The sequence below is a fragment of the Saccopteryx bilineata genome, chromosome 10 (genome assembly GCF_036850765.1).
Source record: "Saccopteryx bilineata isolate mSacBil1 chromosome 10, mSacBil1_pri_phased_curated, whole genome shotgun sequence".
Lineage (NCBI taxonomy): Eukaryota > Metazoa > Chordata > Mammalia > Chiroptera > Emballonuridae > Saccopteryx > Saccopteryx bilineata.
The window spans coordinates 9,532,023-9,549,023 of record NC_089499.1 but is presented as its reverse complement, the minus strand read 5'-3'; the positions used below and the strand labels follow the sequence as shown (position 1 = coordinate 9,549,023).

General features: G+C 44.9%; 1 protein-coding gene across 3 annotated transcripts in view; it reads left to right on the top strand.

Annotated features, from left to right (window-relative positions):
* The first annotated feature begins 3,357 nt into the window (after positions 1-3,357).
* The window catches only part of LARS2 (leucyl-tRNA synthetase 2, mitochondrial), a 125,944-nt gene continuing 112,300 nt past the window's right edge, over positions 3,358-17,001 (top strand). Inside the window, exons 1-3 of one of the 3 annotated variants that reach the window (XM_066244936.1) lie at positions 3,358-3,447; positions 10,005-10,264; positions 15,314-15,442. In XM_066244936.1, the coding sequence (XP_066101033.1) occupies positions 10,031-10,264; positions 15,314-15,442 (363 nt within the window). In that variant the 5' untranslated portion in view covers positions 3,358-3,447; positions 10,005-10,030. Of the gene's footprint in view, positions 3,448-3,833; positions 4,178-10,004; positions 10,265-15,313; positions 15,443-17,001 lie in introns of those variants that run through there. The other 2 variants (XM_066244934.1, XM_066244935.1) reach the window with 2 other exon arrangements.

The following is a 17,001-nucleotide window of genomic DNA, read 5'->3' as shown; positions in this document are numbered from 1 at the left end:
ATTCAGGGGAATGTACACAGGTCAGGAGGGCTTTATGTAGAGAGAGAAAGATTAATAGAGGGAGAGAAAAAAAAGAAAAAAAAAACATTTAACTTTTATATTCTTGCTACCAGGAAACAGAGGCAACCAAGAACTCAGTGGGTGTTTAACGAAATAGACTTAAGGTTTTCGGTCAAGGATGGACTTCCCGCCTCCACTCAGGGTTGCCCTGACAACCTCCTCCTTCTGGTACTGACATTAGTGTGAGAAAGAAGGAAAAGCAAGCAAATGAAGAAAACAGTCATTAGAGGCGGAACCAGCTGTGCTCTGGCTTGCTTCCTCTTGAGATGATGGTGGGGGATCCAGGGAGCAGCCAAGCAGAGGCAGAGGGCTCTGGGGCTAGTGCTGCAGAGGCCTGAGGACTAGAGCAAGAGGTGGGGTTTCCTGTGCAGCGGTGGCCTTGAGCATGCGTGCTAGAGATATCAGAATCTTTGATGAAGCCATTTGGTGTAAATTAAACCTCAATGGTTGTATATCCTCATCGACTCCTCTGCTTTTTTAGAATTTGTCAACGATGCTTAGAGGGAAACCCCAGGACCCCAGGCTCAGGCAATGGCAGCCACCTAGTCTTCCAGAAGAGCTCACAGTCACCACATCAGCCTGGGACCTAGACCCCTTTCTCCTCTTTCACTACCAGAAGGGTTTGGGATCATCAGAGGAGGGAGTGAGAATGGAAGAGGGGGTCAACCATAGTTACTACTACCCTATTCTCCTTTCAGACAGGGAAATTGAGCCTGAGACATTAAGTAACTCAGCTATCATCACACAGCAAAGAAGTGTCCAGGGTTCAAACCCAGGACCGATCAAGTCAGAGTATGTGCTTGGTAATGACCTGACTATGGATACAGAGCAGCGGTTCTCAAACTCAGCTTTCCCTGGGGCGGGGGTGGAGGGTGTTGCACAGATTGCTGGGCCCCACCCTGTAGTTTCTGACTTGGTAGCTCTGGGTTTGGTTCGAGAATCCGACTTCTCACAAGTTCCCAGACAGCAGAGATGCTGCTAGTCTGCAGATCACACTTGGACAAATGTGGTTCTTGGACCCCAGATTTGGTCTTTGTAAAACAAAGAGTAGGACTGGGTTTTCGGTTTTAAAATACGTTCTGAGGACACTACATGCTTTAGAGGTGTGTCAGCCATGGGGCAGATAGCACCAAAAGATGGGCAAGATACATTTCATGCACCTGCCAGTAAATGTGTGTTACCTAGAGCCCACTCTTAGACTAACAGTAATGAATTCTGCCTATCATCAGGTCAAATGTAACTCAAAACTGTTTTATACATTCAGGATTTCTTCAAATAGGATTATCTTTTTCTAGAAGCAATCACAAGGCCTAAGAAGATTTGAGACAATGGAAAGGATTTTTTTCTTCCCTGTAATGAACAGATTAAAAGCTTAATCCCAAAGTCTATCTCTATGTCCAAATATATCACCACAGGAGGTAGTTTGGGACCTATTTTTCTAGATTTCTTTCCATGTATGTCCTAACAAATGTAGCTTTTATTTCTTTTCCTTTTACAATTCAAAAATGAGATAACTTCCTACACAGCCCAGCAATTTGTCTCTTTCATTTAATAATGTATCTTTGCAGTAAGCTCTTTAAGAGTGAGAGGGATTTGCTTTCATGCTGCTGTTCTTCTTTGATGTAAAAATAGCAACTTTCCAGTAAAGCAAGTAACTTAAAAAAAATCCATTTGAAATAATCTCCTAGAAATGTCAATGTTTTAATTCACAAGAGGAAAGAGATTTTGAACCAAAATAAGGGTAGAGGCTACTTAAAATTTAGTCCTTTGGGTAGATTAGAGAAAGGGCCCTCTAGTTCTATACATGGAGCAGCAAGACATACCTGAAGGTTAAATTATTTGAAGTGTGGCCTGTTAATGTGAGAATCGATGCTCCCCTGATATCAGTTTAAATTAAGCATCTGTGTGACTTTAGGCAAGCTGTGTCCAATCTCTGGGCCTCCATGTCCTCACCTTTGAAGTGAGAGTATTGGACTGGAAGTTTCATAAGCTCCTAATGATCTTCCAATTCTGCAGTTTTGAAAGGGTTCTATTCTAGCAGGCTAGCAACCCCATTTTGAATACCAAACCTAACTTGCTATGACCTTGAGCTAGCCAGTCAGCTTCGTTCGGCCTCAGTTTGTTCATCTATAAAATGAGCAGGCTGGACAACAGTGTTCTGAAGATTCTTTCTAATTCGCACATCCTAAGACAGTGAGTCTCAAACTTCAATGTGCCTAAGAGTCCCCCAGGGATTTTGTTAAAATGCAGAGTCTGATTCAGCCAGTCTGGGGTGGCATTTGAAATTCTACATTTCTAGGAATTTCTCAAATCCTACATTTCTAGGGATTTCCCAGGTATGACTGATATTGACCTGGAGACCACACTTTGAATCACAAAGCATTTGCATTTTAAAATATCAGGAAACTGTTCAAAACTTGGAAATTGGTAAAAGATTCCTGTGTGTCTGGTGGAGTGCTGATCTGGGATTACCTGGTACTACAGGGGTGTGTACCTTTGCTGGCCTTTTATTCAGCTCTGTAGAAGTGGATATGGAATATGGATAGCAATGGGATGAATTTTGTTTAATAGAGATACAATTGATTTCAGCTCTGTAGAAAAAGATAGCTCCCGAACATTGCTTTTAGTTGTCCTATAGGACAGTGGTCCCCAACCCCCAGGCCGCAGACCAGTACAGGTCCGTGGGCCATTTGGTACCGGTCTGCAGAGAAAGAATAAATAACTTACATTATTTCTGTTTTATTTATATTTAAGTCTGAACGATGTTTTATTTTTTAAAAAACGACCAGATTCCCTCTGTTACATCCATCTAAGACTCACTCTTGACGCTTGTCTTTTAAGTTCGACAATTATATTTAAAAATACCACAGTTTTTACGCCGGTTGCAAAATTTTATTTTGTGCATTTATCCGTCCCACCCTAAAGGCCAGTCCGTGAAAATATTTTCTGACATTAAACCGGTCCGTGGTCCAAAAAAGGTTGGGGACCACTGTTATAGGATATTCATCCCTTAGCACAATTACCAAATTTGTTTCAGTATTTCCAGTTGCCTACGTGTATGTGTTCTTCAAAATCTCTTTTAAACAGGGTGTACCTTTTTTAAAATTGCATGTTAACATAGCCAGTCCTTCGCAAATTCATTCGATTCACTTATTTATTTCTAGCACTAAACACTTGCCAGAGTGGGGGAGGTTACAGGGTGGGAAACAAAGTCCTCCAGGAAAATGGGTGGTCAGGTGTCATGTTTCCTGACTCCCAGCCCACGTGTCAGGGGAGGAAGTACATACACTTTGTCTCCAAACAAGGCAGGTAATTCCCCTCCCAGGGCTCGAAGATCACGGAATATGGTGGGGGAAGATGCTTTTTTACCATCATGTAGCCCACCCAGTAAGTATCAAGAGGTTGGGGGACAGGATCAAGTCCAGTGGGGGTGGGGTGGGGTAGCTGGGATATGAACCTGACATCAGAACTCCTCCAGCGCTCTTTATACCACCTCCCGCTTAGTTTATTCTGGGGCCACTAAACTAAAGGTTCTCACAGGTCTGCTTGAAATTGTTAAGAATTTGACCCCCCAGGTGTCCAGAGTTTTGGTGAGGACCGTGTCAGGGGGCGGGGCTTGGGGCGTTTGGGAGGTCTCTGGGAGCCAGGGGCGGAGCCTGGAGCGGGCGCACAGACAACCCCGCCCCTTGGGCTGCCGGGACTCGGAAACTAGACCGCTCTGCTCCTCCCAGGGCTCCGCCCCCGCCTGTCTGTGTCAGTGGTGGTCGCTATCGATAAAGTTGTTGTTCTGCCAACATGGCGGCGCCCATGGAGACAGCCCGGGCCGTGTTCGCCTAAGGTGGAAAACCAGGTGTGAGGAGCCTCTGTGAGCAGCTAAACGCCTGACTGGGGCTTAGCGGGACAAGAGACGAGGCCAGATCTCCTCTCCCCCGGATCGGGAGGTTCTGACTCGCTGGGAGCAGGAAGCGAAGGTGCCTACTGGGTTAGGTGGTCTCCGAGCCGTGCCTTTTCCGAACTGGAAAAACCTCCGATGTACGGGTCATTATATACTCATTGAGCTACAGACCCTGTTGATAGCCCTGGACCTTTTCCCTGAAAACCGCACGTGTGCACATAGGTTTGTACTCAAGTTCCTCTCTCACCGCCCCCTTACCCCAGTTTGTCCCTGCATCTTTGCTCCCTGGGCTGGGGGTTTGGTCTCAGTTGAAAACCATCCAGTCGGCATCCCTGGCCCACAGGTCATTGCCACAGCACGTTAGGGCTCGAAGGTCCTCAGAGATCATTTCGAACCTCATCTTAAGAAGCAGAGGTTCCAGACAGGAAATGATTTGCCTGAGATCATACAGGGAATTAGTTGTCAAAAAGCCCAGATCTATATTATTATTATTATTATTATTATTATTATTATTAGTTTGGTCTCCAGACTTGATCATTTTAAGATTCATTTTCCCAGGTACATTCTCACACACTTTCTTTTGGTCGCACTCAAATGCCTTCACGTGCTTCTCTCCTATGTCTTCTGTTTGCCTGTCTTCTCCTACTCTTCTTGGTTTCTCTGTCCATTAATGATCATCAGTTTGGGTCCAGTTTTCAGGCCCCTCCCTCCATGGTAACTTGCGTCTACCCCCACCATTCTCATGAAACTTAATCCGAAGCCCCAAGTGAGGTTGAAGTCAGGGCTGACTGTAAAGGAGCGGCAGAGTGGTAAGGATTGATGCTTTGGAAGGATCACAGAATGTGGTGGAAAAGACAAGATTCCAAACATCTAGGTTGGATAAGAACTGGGTAAGACAGATGAGGAAGAAAGGGGCCAAGCTGATCATAAATAAATACAACACATGAGCCACACCTTTTACCCTGTGGACACAGTTCTCTGATAAAATGGCTGCTCTTGACCAGGGAGGATCACTGCCTTCAGGGCTTTGTTGGTGGAGTGGAGGGGAGCAGGGCTTGAGGAGTCAAGGAAGGGGACGGGCTGAGCTCCAGGAAGTTCTATAATAAATCATAGCCCCAAGTACAGGATATGCTGAGTCTTGGGGAACCTCAACACAAAGGGTGTGAACTTAAAAAGTCTTGACGCATTTTTCTGTGTTGCTCCCCAGAGAGGTAGAATCAATGTACCTTTCCACCAGCACTGTATATTAAATGCACCTTTCTTTTGATTTAACAGGCTTTTTGCCTATCTAAGCAAAAATTTTACCGTTTTAATTTGCATTTTTTGATTAGTTGTAAAGTTGATCTTTTTCATACATTTATTAACCATTTATATTTCCTCTTTTTTCCTTTGCTCATTTTTAAAATTAGGTTTTTAATGTTTCTTTTCTCATATGTGAACTCCGTAGAGAAAGATAAGCATTTTTTTAAAGATTTTATTTATTCATTATAGAGAAGGGGGAGAGAGAGAGAAGGGGGAGGAGCAGGTAGCATCAACTCCCATATGTGCCTTGACCAGGCAAGTCCAGGGTTTTGAACTGGCAACCTCAGCGTTTCCAGGTTGATGCTTTATCCACTGCACCACCACAGGTCAGGCAGATAAGCATTTTTTGTTGCAGTTTCTTTTGGCTTATTTTTGCTTTCTCATTTTGCTCATGGAGTTTTTGATATGTAGATGTTTTAGACTTTTTTTTTTTGTTTTTTTTTTTGTTTGTTTGTTTTGTGTTTTTTTTTTACAGAGGCAGAGATAGACAGGGACAGACAGACAGGAACGGAGAGAGATGAGAAACATCAATCATCAGTTTCTCGTTGCGCGTTGCGACTTCTTAGTTGTTCATTGATTGCTTTCTCACATGTGCCTTGACCGCGGGCCTTCAGCAGACTGAGTAACCCCCTGCTGGAGCCAGCGATCTTGGGTCCAAGCTGGTAAGCTCTTTGCTCAAGCCAGATGAGCCCGCGCTCAAGCTGGCGACTTCGGGGTCTCGAACCTGGGTCCTTCCGCATCCCAGTCCGACGCTCTATCCACTGCGCCACACCTGGTCAGGCGATGTTTTAGATTTTAAGAGAGATTATTATTTTCCTTTCTGAATTCTTTTATTGTTTTTATTCTTAGCACAGAACATCCTGTAACTTGTAAAGAATTATTAAGGACTCATCTATAGGATGGGGCAAATGTAAGTTTACAGTTGTGAGTAGGCAAAACACAGTTTGTTCCTGTATTATTGTTTATTATTTATTGTATTATTTTCCATACGAACAGCTGTAAACCTACATTTGCCCCACCTTGTATATTTTTGTCTTGTTTTATGGTATTTAAAAAATTCTTAATCTGTATGGGATTTACTGTGGTTTATGGTTTGAGGTGGGGCTCTAATTTGAATTTTCCCACCATTGAATAATATGTTATTTTGTAATGTACTTGTTCTTTTTTCTTTATGAATTTTTTTTAATGGCATTCGAGATTCACAACTGGCATTTTTTTTTCTTTTTTTTCTTTTTTTTTTTCTTTATTCATTTTTAGAGAGGAGAGAGAGAGGGAGAGGGAGAGAGACAGAGAGAGAGAAGGGGGGAGGAGCTGGAAGCATCAACTCCCATATGTGCCTTGACCAGGCAAGCCCAGGGTTTTGAACCTGCGACCTCAGCATTTCCAGGTCGACACATTATCCACTGCACCACCACAGGTCAGGCATCTTTATGAATTTTAAGTTGTTTTAAATGCACAGATCTGTTTCAGGATTCTCTAGTCTATTGGTTTGGGTAAAGGGAAGGTTATTAGAGGTTATTAGTGAGCCATGTATTTTGTAAACACTTTTAGAAAGCTTGTTCTTGTTTTGTAGACAGACAATGTTGTTATGCGTTGTTTGTAATTTGGTTCATGGTATAATGAAGTTGTAGAGACAGGATTAGAATTTTAAGTGAAAGAATAACCTTCATATTTCATATTGCTCATATCGGTGATCTTTCTGCATTCTTTGGTATTTCATTTGTCGCAATGGCTGACCAGCATTAAAACCAAAAGCTTGTGAGGCTACAGTTAAGGTCAGTTTGTATTTTTAAAATTTCCTTCTCATTATTTCTACTTGAGAAGATAGTCCAATGTGTTCTTAGGGAATGCAATCTAGGAGAGAAATGGCAGGCGTGCCCGCTGCCAAACTGACATTCTTTGGTTTGCAAAGCTATGGAAATGCTGACATAGCAAGAGAACCATGAAATCCATGAATCCTGTGGATAGTTCAAATTATGGAAAAACTCAAACCCTAAGAATAAGTGCAATTATCATAATGGTACAAAGTGTCTATATATTAGGTTGGTCATCTGGAATTGTGGATATTCAACTGATTTCATATAGTTCGTTATAATTATGGTATCATCTACTCACTTGAAAATAGCCAGGCCGGTCCCTGGCCGGTTGGCTCAGCGGTAGAGCGTCGGCCTGGCATGCGGGGGACCCAGGTTCGATTCCCGGTCAGGGCACATAGGAGAAGCGCCCATTTGCTTCTCCACCCCCCTCCCTCCTTCCTCTCTGTCTCTCTCTTCCCCTCCCGCAGCCAAGGCACCATTGGAGCAAAGATGGCCCGGGCGCTGGGGATGGCTCCGTGGTCTCTGCCCCAGGCGCTAGAGTGGCTCTGGTCTCGGCAGAGCGACTCCCCGGAGGGGCAGAGCATCGCCCCCTGGTGGGCAGAACATCGCCCCTGGTGGGCGTGCCGGGTGGATCCCGGTCAGGCGCAAGCGGGAGTCTGTCTATCTCTCCCCGTTTCCAGCTTCAGAAAAATACAAAAAACAAACAAAACAAACAAACAAACAAACAAAAGAAAATAGCCAGGCCCAATGGATAGGGAATTGTTTTTTTTATTTCGTCTGTTTCTGATTTCACCCCCAATAAAGCAAGAGGTGTTAAACACAGTGAGAACTGGCATGTCAGGAACTTTGGCAGACCCACTTGTAAAATGCCAACACTGTGATGCTGTTTGACCCTGAGTGTGAAATTCACTTGTATGAGTCTGTGATGAACCCTGTTGGCAACACTCATGACTCAGTAGTACCTTTGTGAAATAGATCAGACCCTAGTGGATATGGAAAACAATTTTGAGAGAATCAAAGATCATCAGCTTAGAGTGTCAGGTTCTTCTTTTGTTTCTCTTTGGTTTTCTAAGAGCTGCTAGGGAAACACTAGCGCCTCTCAAATGCTGTTATGCAAGAAGACAGAAAGTTTAGGCCGTTGATTCATGTCGTGAGTATCTGATGGACTGTCACCTCAACATTTGAATAGTGATAAAACATGGAACATCTTCCATGAGCTTATTTCTGGAATTCAATTTTGGAGGAAACCAGTGGAACATTTCGGTTGAATTTTGAATTGCAGCTGGATGTGCTGATGGGCCTCAACCTGTGGGTTGGATTCCAAACCATAGTACTACTCACCATGGTTACACATATGGCATATTTATTTCTTTGTTCCTTATTGCCTTTTCTCTACCAGTATGTCAGTGCCATCATAGAAGGGACTTTGTTCTTGTTCACTGCTGTATCCCCAGTGCCTAGAACTGTGTGCACTGAATATATATTTGCTAAATGAATGTAGAACTAAGTGAATAAGCAGTCTTCTAAATAATGGTTATTTCCTGGCTCAGTCTACCTAGTATATTTAACTCATAATATATTTGAAAAATTCTTGTAATCGTTCAGAGTCTCTGGTCCTCCTGGGAGGCCTGTGTTCAGATCCCTTCTGATATTTGAGCCTAGGGCCAAGCTAAGGTATACTCTACTAGAAAGCCCGGCGGTCATACGAAATGACCGCTGTTCTAGATATTATAAATTGTAATTAAAATGATTTGTGCAAAGGTGTCTGCTAATTCAAACTGAATTACCCAGGGCAGGCGGCTAGGATGCCCCTTTGCTTACTGCCCCACGGGGTTTCCCCCTTCTACTTGCTTAATTGCTTAAAGTAGAGTGCAATGAAGGAAACCACTGGCGGTACATTTCTTAAGAGCCACCACTAGCTAGCTCAATAAATAAAGGCGATTTAAATAATAAAATGTTAATTCACATGTCAAAGATCTCTTTGTACACAACATTTCTTGTGTAGATCTTTCCATCATTTTTAAGCTCGCCTTGCAGAGGACCATCAATTATTTTTAACTTTACGTCCGTTCTTTCACAAACTCTTGAACAGGCAACATAAAGTTGACCGTGTCCAAATGCAGGCTCAGGTAAAAAAAATGCCAACACGCTTAAGCGTTTGGCCCTGAGACTTATTGATGGTCATAGCAAAGGCAAGTTTTACAGGAAATTGTCTACGTCTCAATTGAAACGGCAACCCTGTTTGAGATGGAGCCAGATCAATTCTTGGAATGACATGTATTTCACCTTTAGAGGAGCCAGTCAAAGACTTAGCTATTATGACATTATTTTTCAATTGGAGAACCTCTAGTCTTGTACCATTGCAAAGACCCCTTCTGGTGTTAAGATTTCTTAACAGCATCATAATTGCTCCAATCTTTAACCTCAATTTGTGAGGTGGCATGCCAGAAGGCGGGACTATTTGAATGCCATGGCAACTTCACCCCATTAGCTAGTACAGTTACACAAGCAACCAATAAGCTATCGGTGACAAACAGACACTTAAGCCGCATATAATAAAGATACTTGGAGCTCTTCGGAATCCTGGACAATAGGAAGTGAAGCCTGTTGGACAGACCGGGGCTGGCCCAAAGGGAAGCGACGGAGGGCCTCCGCTGCCGCCCAGGCAGTGCTGTCCATTTGTTCCCGCCGGGGGTTTGTATCTTTGGTATTTGGGAGTACCGACCACCTATAATTTTATATATTTTCCATTAAATTGTTTCTCCCTAGCTCATTTGGACTTCTAAAGCATTCTCTTCAGGGAGAGAAGTCATCAAAAGAGTAGGAGGGAAGCATGTGAGTGGGCGGGGGGCCCTGGGCTGTGCTGAGCGAAGGATGGACTCGGGCGGGGTTCTGGGCCGCTCACCGGTGTGCCTTTTGCTCTCTCTCAGGGTCAGGGCCTTCCGCCTTCTGAAGAATGGCTTCTGCTTGGCAGAGACTGGGTTTCTGTGTCTCTCTTCTGAAAAGGCAGCTAGACGGTGGGCCAGATGTCATCAGCTGGGGAAGGAGAGTGATTCCAGGATGTCGCCGAGGAATTTACAGTGCCACGGGACAGTGGACGAAAGAGTATACGCTGCAGACGAGAAAGGATGTCGAGGAATGGTGGCGTCCACGAATAAAAGAACAGGCCGCCAAGATTTCTGAAGCTGATGTGAGTATTCTGAGAGGTTCTGAGAGGGTAAAGGAGAGGAGTTAAGGGCTTGGATTCTGGGTCAGACTGCCTGGTTCTAATATGTTACTAAGTATCTAACCTTGAACCGAATGATTGAATATCTCTGTGCTTCAGGTTTCTTATCTAAAATAGACAGTGATAACACTAGTGCCCGCTGCCCCCTAGGATGCTTGTGAGGGGGAAATGCAGTGAGACCAGCGCTTAGAGGAGTTTCAGTGTGGTGAGTGTGCGCACAGGTGCACACGGACAGCGCCGCGCCAGGCTTTCCGGAGCAGCGTTTATGGGACACTCATCAAGGCAGGATCCACAGCAGGCATCAGGGTCTTCTGGTCCATTGCATAGTAGGGCAGCACACAGGCATCTGGCAGGGTCAGACATCAGACTTTAGAAGAGACACCATGGCACCTCAGCCGTGGACCTTTAACGCTACGTATCCTGAGAAGTACCTGCCCCTTCCCTGGCATGGCCTTGGCCTCCAACCCTGTCCTGTCACCTCAGCATCATGGTTTGGGAGCTGCCAGCCCTCCCCGGCTATGACCTGGGGGTGGGGCCCAGCCTTGCCGTAACAGCTGCACAAGTCAGGGGATCCATGGCTTCTGGGCCGGATGCACCAGCTCAGTGCTCTACCTGAATTAATTGCCTTACGTACTCGGCTGTCTCCCATTTCCATGGAGCGTCTTGCTGGAGGCTGGCTCCTTCCCTGGGAAGCCAGCATGCTGGGAGCTGGCGTGGATGAGTTTGCCTTTAGCTTTGGCAAGAAAAAGCTGGTATTGAGCAAGACGTAGTGATTAACAAGTGAAACAATGGAAAGGAAGGTTTGAATGTAATGCGTAATTATTACTTTTACTCATTAGGAAATGAACAGCCTTCGTGGCAACATGTTCAGACTAATCGAACTAAACGTATTTTGGAAGCAAACGTCAGGGAACAGTTTAATTCTGATTAAGGAGCTTAAAATGAGCTTTTTTTTTCTTTTGGTTTTGATTGTAATTTAGTGACTTTCAAACGTTTTGAAGTTGTAGCTTATTGATTTTGTGACATCTTGTTCTTCTTAAGCATATGTTCTTTTAAAAAAATTAAGTGGATCAAAATAAACTGTGCTTTAATAACTGGGTAAATAGCTTTAGGGACATTGTGGGTGATCCCCGGGTGGCACTCCACCAGGGTTCGAATCGGGCAACAGTATGGCGGAAACAGTGCCCAACAAAGGGTCTGGAGCCCGGGCAGGAAAATACTGGCTCTGCCCCCCGCAATTAGTGTGAACTTGGCAACATCATTAACCTCCCTGACCGTCCCTTTCCTCACGTTATTTATCTCACATAGTCGTTTTGACAATCAGTTGAGAAAGTGATTTTGACAATCAGTTGAGCAGCGTGTCTTTGTCGGGCGCTGAGGACAGTGCTGGCTGCTGTTTCAGAGCAAAGCGTTTGTAACTGACCCCACTTGAGCGTTAGACCCGCCCTAGTGAGTTTCCGGAAGTTGACTGTTTTGTCATCATCGTCATTATGAAAGAACTGCCATTTAATGAGCAGGTTACTGTGTGTCAGGCACCATCTGTCCACATATTTTCTCATTTAACCCTGAAATAACCCCGAGGGAAGGTATTGTTATCCTTATCTTGGGGTAAGACCACTGAGGCTCACAGGGAGGTTGGGTAGTTTGTCGAGAGAGCCAGGACACAGACACAGACATCTTGGACCGCACGTTGGTTTCTGAGCTCATGCCTTCACCTGGAACCTCCTTTGGCCTTCCCTTTGATTTTACAGGTTGCCAGCCAAGCCCAGGAAGGCAAAGGAATTTGCCTGCCATCTCACAGCCTCGTGGCAAAGCGAGGACCAGAACTAGAGCTCCCAGTCTAGTTCTAGGATGAGAGCTCCTTCTCTGCCGTCCTCCTGGCTCTGCAACAGCTCGGGGCCCGGTCTGTAAAGAGGCGGAAGCTGGCAGAAAGAATAGGACCTATTTATAAAGACCACCCCTTTCCCATCGCTTACAATCTTAATTTCTTTTGAAGGCTTAAAGTCTTAACACTTTTATATAATTATGAAAATTTCTCTTTCAATCAGATTCCTGCTTGGTTATAACATAAACTCCCATAATTCCTTCTTTTCCCACCCACGGAGGATAGAATGTGTTTCATTGTCACGGAGGAAAATGACTTAATTCGCACAGAACACAAAAGACAGGGGCAGGCAGTAAGCCGAATACCTTTTCTGCAATAAAAATATTCATGAATATTAAAGGCTTTTTCTAGCAGTATTTTTCTGTTTATCTTCTATAACTCAGTTTTGGTGTTAGGCTTAGCTACTGTATAACGAACCCCTCGATTTTACATAAATATAAGCTTTGTTGGACAGACACAGAAAAAGGAGATGCTAATGAAGAAGTTATATGTGGGAAATGTTTGGGGCAAGATTGATTTTTAAATAAGCATAATATAAAAATAAATATGTTACTATAATAAAAACAAGGTGATTATAATAAAAGAAAAATCAGTTTAATGTAAGAACTTTACAGTGCAAAACTAGAGCTACTTTATATCAAGGATTTTCTTTTCTTTTCTTTTTCAGGCCCCAAAGAATTCTGTAACAGTTTTCCCCCCGTCCCTAAAATGAGTAGGATGGAGAGTTTGCTTATTTCTGATTCTGCATCAGTTAAAGGAATGAGGTCTTACACCTCCTTTGACAGACTTGTTTACAAGCTGAAAGGACTACCTGTCACTTGTCTTCTTAAAGACAGTATTTCCTGAGTCCCCACTGACTCCTGAATCTCAGGTGCTCTCCCACACTCCAGAGATTTTCCTGAGAGTTATGGATCCGTGGTTTCCAATTAAAGAGCACGCTCAGTGTACTGCTTTCCATCTGTTTACATAAATCAGCAGCGTTTCAAGGTTTTCTAGTCTGTGTAGACTAGTAGTTCCAGACTCCTTTTTTATTCCCTTTCCTCCTCCTCCTCCTTTTCTTAAATTTTTATTTATTTTGAGAGAAAGAGAGACAGGTAGGGTGCTGGGAGAGATGAGAAGCATCAACTTGTAGTTGTGGCACTTTAGTTGTTCATTGATTGCTTCTCATATGTGCCTTGATTGGGGAGGGGGCCTCCAACTGAGTGAGCCAGTGGCCCCTTGCTCAAGCCAGCGACCTTGGGCTCAAGCCTGCAACCATGGGATCATGTCTATGATCCCATGCTCAAGCTGGTGACCTTAGGGTTTCGAACCTGGGACCTTAGTGTCCCAGGTCACCAGTGTATCCACTGTGCCACCACCGATGAGGCACCCTTTTCTTTCCTTAGGCAGCTTTACTGTATTGCCTGTCGGGCATCTCTAGAGGATGGGCAGGACAGAGAACAGTGCCATGCTAGTCTATTTTGCCACTTGTTAGTGGCTCTGTTGAAAGTTTCACTTCTTAGCTGAAGGAAGTTTAAAGCGAAGGATCAGATGAGATCGGAAAGAATCCAATTTCTGGTTTCTTCTGCTGCCCTGGTTACAGTGGGTTGTGTCAATGATCAGTCATGTAAATACTGGCAAAGACATGACATCCCCCTACATGTATACTAAAGAATGGATGTGCATATTGTTTTGCATTTGCCTTCATTAGTTTGGGGGAAGCAAAGCCTGAGAGAACTAGAGTAGAGCTCTAGGAAGGGGGTAAGGACAGAAAGGGAAAAAGAGAAGGCAGAAACAAATAACGTAGTTGTAATGCCAGACTGTCCCGACCCTTAGTGACTAAGGAGAAGCGGTTACTTGTGCCCCTCAGAGGAGCCCTGTCTTGCCCAGGGGAGGAGGGGAGGCTGGGCAGGGGCGCATTCCTGGCACCTGGACAAGATTGATGGATCTTGCTGGGAAGTGCCCTTTGGGAACGCCCAGTCTGCATTATGGGAACAGTTTTTTAAGTGCTCTGCAGAGGTCCTCGGGGCACAAAGGCCAACACACATTTATCCAATAGTTGTTTTTCTTTCAAATTATGAGAAAGTTTATTTAGAAAGTTACAGATACAGCGGACTTGAGCCAGCTGGGCTACACAGGTTCAGGAAACAAGTTACAGAGGCCGGAGAAGGGCCCTTGGAGCTCAGGAGAGAGAAGGACGGAGGTAACACGCCTGGTGGGTGGAGGGTGGGGGCAGGAAAGGGGCAGGCATTCTCCTGAGAGGAAGAGCGATACCCAGCAGTCATTAAACTCTGCAGGGGGTGGCCAGGGGTGGGAGAGAGGGATAATTAAACACAGTCCTGCCCCTGGACTACAAGAAATGACTCCCTATCCCTTTGTGTGCACAAACTTGTAGCAACACTGACTATTTTACCAATGGAAGAACTGAGGGGTCAAAGTCCGCCTTCCAGTAAAGACTTCCTGCCCTGTGTTCATTCTGTTGGGGTGCGCGTACTGTTGCCCGTGTTTCTCATGATGAAGCCGCGTCTTTGCAAGCTGGAGAGTTATGTAACCCGGGCCTGAGGCTGCCTGGAGATCACCCCTGGGAGCCCACAGCCTTCTCTCTTCGTTGGCTAAGATTTTCTCATTACCTTCCCATTTCAACTGTTAAAAGACAAGCTCACCACACAGTGCAGAAACCCAGGATGCAAAAGGTACCCTTGGAGACCGGTCTTACTGCTGCATCCAAGTCTGAAGGCAGCTCAGGGGATTTCGGAAGGGGCTCCATTTCTAGAGAGGTCCTATCTGTGACTCACCACTGCTCCCTGGAACTGTACGGGGTATGGGCTAGAGCTCCATTTGAAAAAACATATAGTTCTCTGAGACCCAGATAGAAGCTGTCTTAAAGAGAAGCTTTTAAAAGAGAAAAAAAAACCCAGATTAAAGTAATTAGCTCTTTGAGGGTGTTCGGCATCATTTTGGACATTCTTTAGCTCAAACCAGGGCTTTGAGTTGGGGTTTTTGACATTTTTTGTCGATTTACATCACGGGAACAGGTTTTTAAAGAGGAAACTTTTTACAACGTTAAATGATCACCTTGAGTCAAGGGCAGGCGGTTTCCCAGCAAGTGCTTAATAAATCCTCCTCCTCATCTCGTCGTTCTTCCCTAGGAGTCAAAGCCCAAGTTCTACGTGCTCTCCATGTTTCCCTACCCGTCTGGCAAGCTGCACATGGGCCACGTGCGCGTGTACACCATCAGCGACACCATCGCACGGTTCCAGAGGATGAGAGGGGCGCAGGTAAGGCCGGTGCTGCCGGAGCAGCCCGGGGCAGCAAGAAGGTCCTAAATGTTCAAGGCAAATGGAGAAAACCACTCTCAGTTACGATGAGATTAGCTTTGAAGATAAAGTATTTCCTTTTTATGAATCGGAAGACATTGCAATACAGCATCTAGGTTAGTTCGGGGGGGCAGCCATGGGTTGGGTGTTGTGCTGAGGGTGGAGATGGAATAGGGGTGGGGGTAGCCACAGATGTGGGTAGCATGTGATCGCTCCCCAGGAGGGGTACACAGTCTGGTGGGGGTGAAACACAGAGACGGGTAATCATTGTTTAGAGGGTTGAATCCAGTAAGTATTTATATAAAGGTGGATCAAAGCTGTGAGTAGGAGGTAGGGCCACAAAGAAATTTTTCTCTTTGATATTGTCTGTATTCTCTAATGAGTATGCATTCATTTCATCATGGAATAAGTAACATTTTTGTAAGAAAAAAAGTATTTATATTTGGGGAGTAACAACTCTGGGGCTGTTGGGAAAGACTCCACTAAAGATCTGGGGAGTGAAATTGACCGCAGGAGGGGAGGCACACGAGTTGTTGGCTAATCTGGGTCGGTCCCCTTCCCCCACTGCCAGTTACCCCACAGCCTGCTCTTTTTAGTGACATGGGGTAGGAGTAACCACAGCATCCCCTTTAGCTGCTTACAGAGAGGCAGGATCGAAGAGGGGCTGACAGTGCAGACCACCAAACCAGATGGCCAGGACCAGAGTGCCAGCTCCTAACACCTCCTAGCTCTGTGAGCTTTGACTAGTTAACTTCTCTGAGACCTACTTTTGTCCCATCTGTAAAGTGGAGATCAAAGCGTGCGTGCCCACTGGCCTGTTACATGGATTCCGAGAGGACAGGATGACCGTGAAGCATTAGCATATACCCTGTATGTTAGTAAATATTAGCCTGGCCAGTGGAGGGCTGGAATCTGCTCACCCCAGCTCCCGAGAGCCCGCTGTGCACCTCTGCCCAACTTTGTGTTCATTAGTCACCTAGGTAGCTTAACATCCAGCATGTTGGGAGTCTTTACACCATGGAAATCAGCAAACACTACAAATCAGGGCTTTCTCCTCCAGGCTTTCTCCTCCGCATTAATCGGCTCTCCCACTGGCTGTGATTAACTGGTCGGGGCCCATACAAATGATAGGTGCCACCTCCCAGTCCTCTGTAAAGATTTCCTTTTAGAAAGATGAGCACATCCTTGTCACAGTTGGTTTGAGAATTTATGCCGCACCGACATTGGCAGCAAGAAGTATTCCTAAAAAGGAAGTCAAGTTATAACGTCTCTTCGTCCCTTGAAGAGTTAATAACTTGAAACGCTCAAACTCAGAGATTTGTGTTCTCCTTGAAGACGCCCAGGTGTTTGTCTCCCTGGTTTATGCCAGGTGTCATTTTCCCCAGACATGGCTTTCCATCTTTTCTGCTGTGTTTATTAGAAAGAGGCGGTGTGGAATGAGTTGGCTCTTTGCCTGAAAAGTATCATTCTTTATCTAACTGTGATTCTTCAACTAGAGTTTAAAAAAATTTTTTTTACTT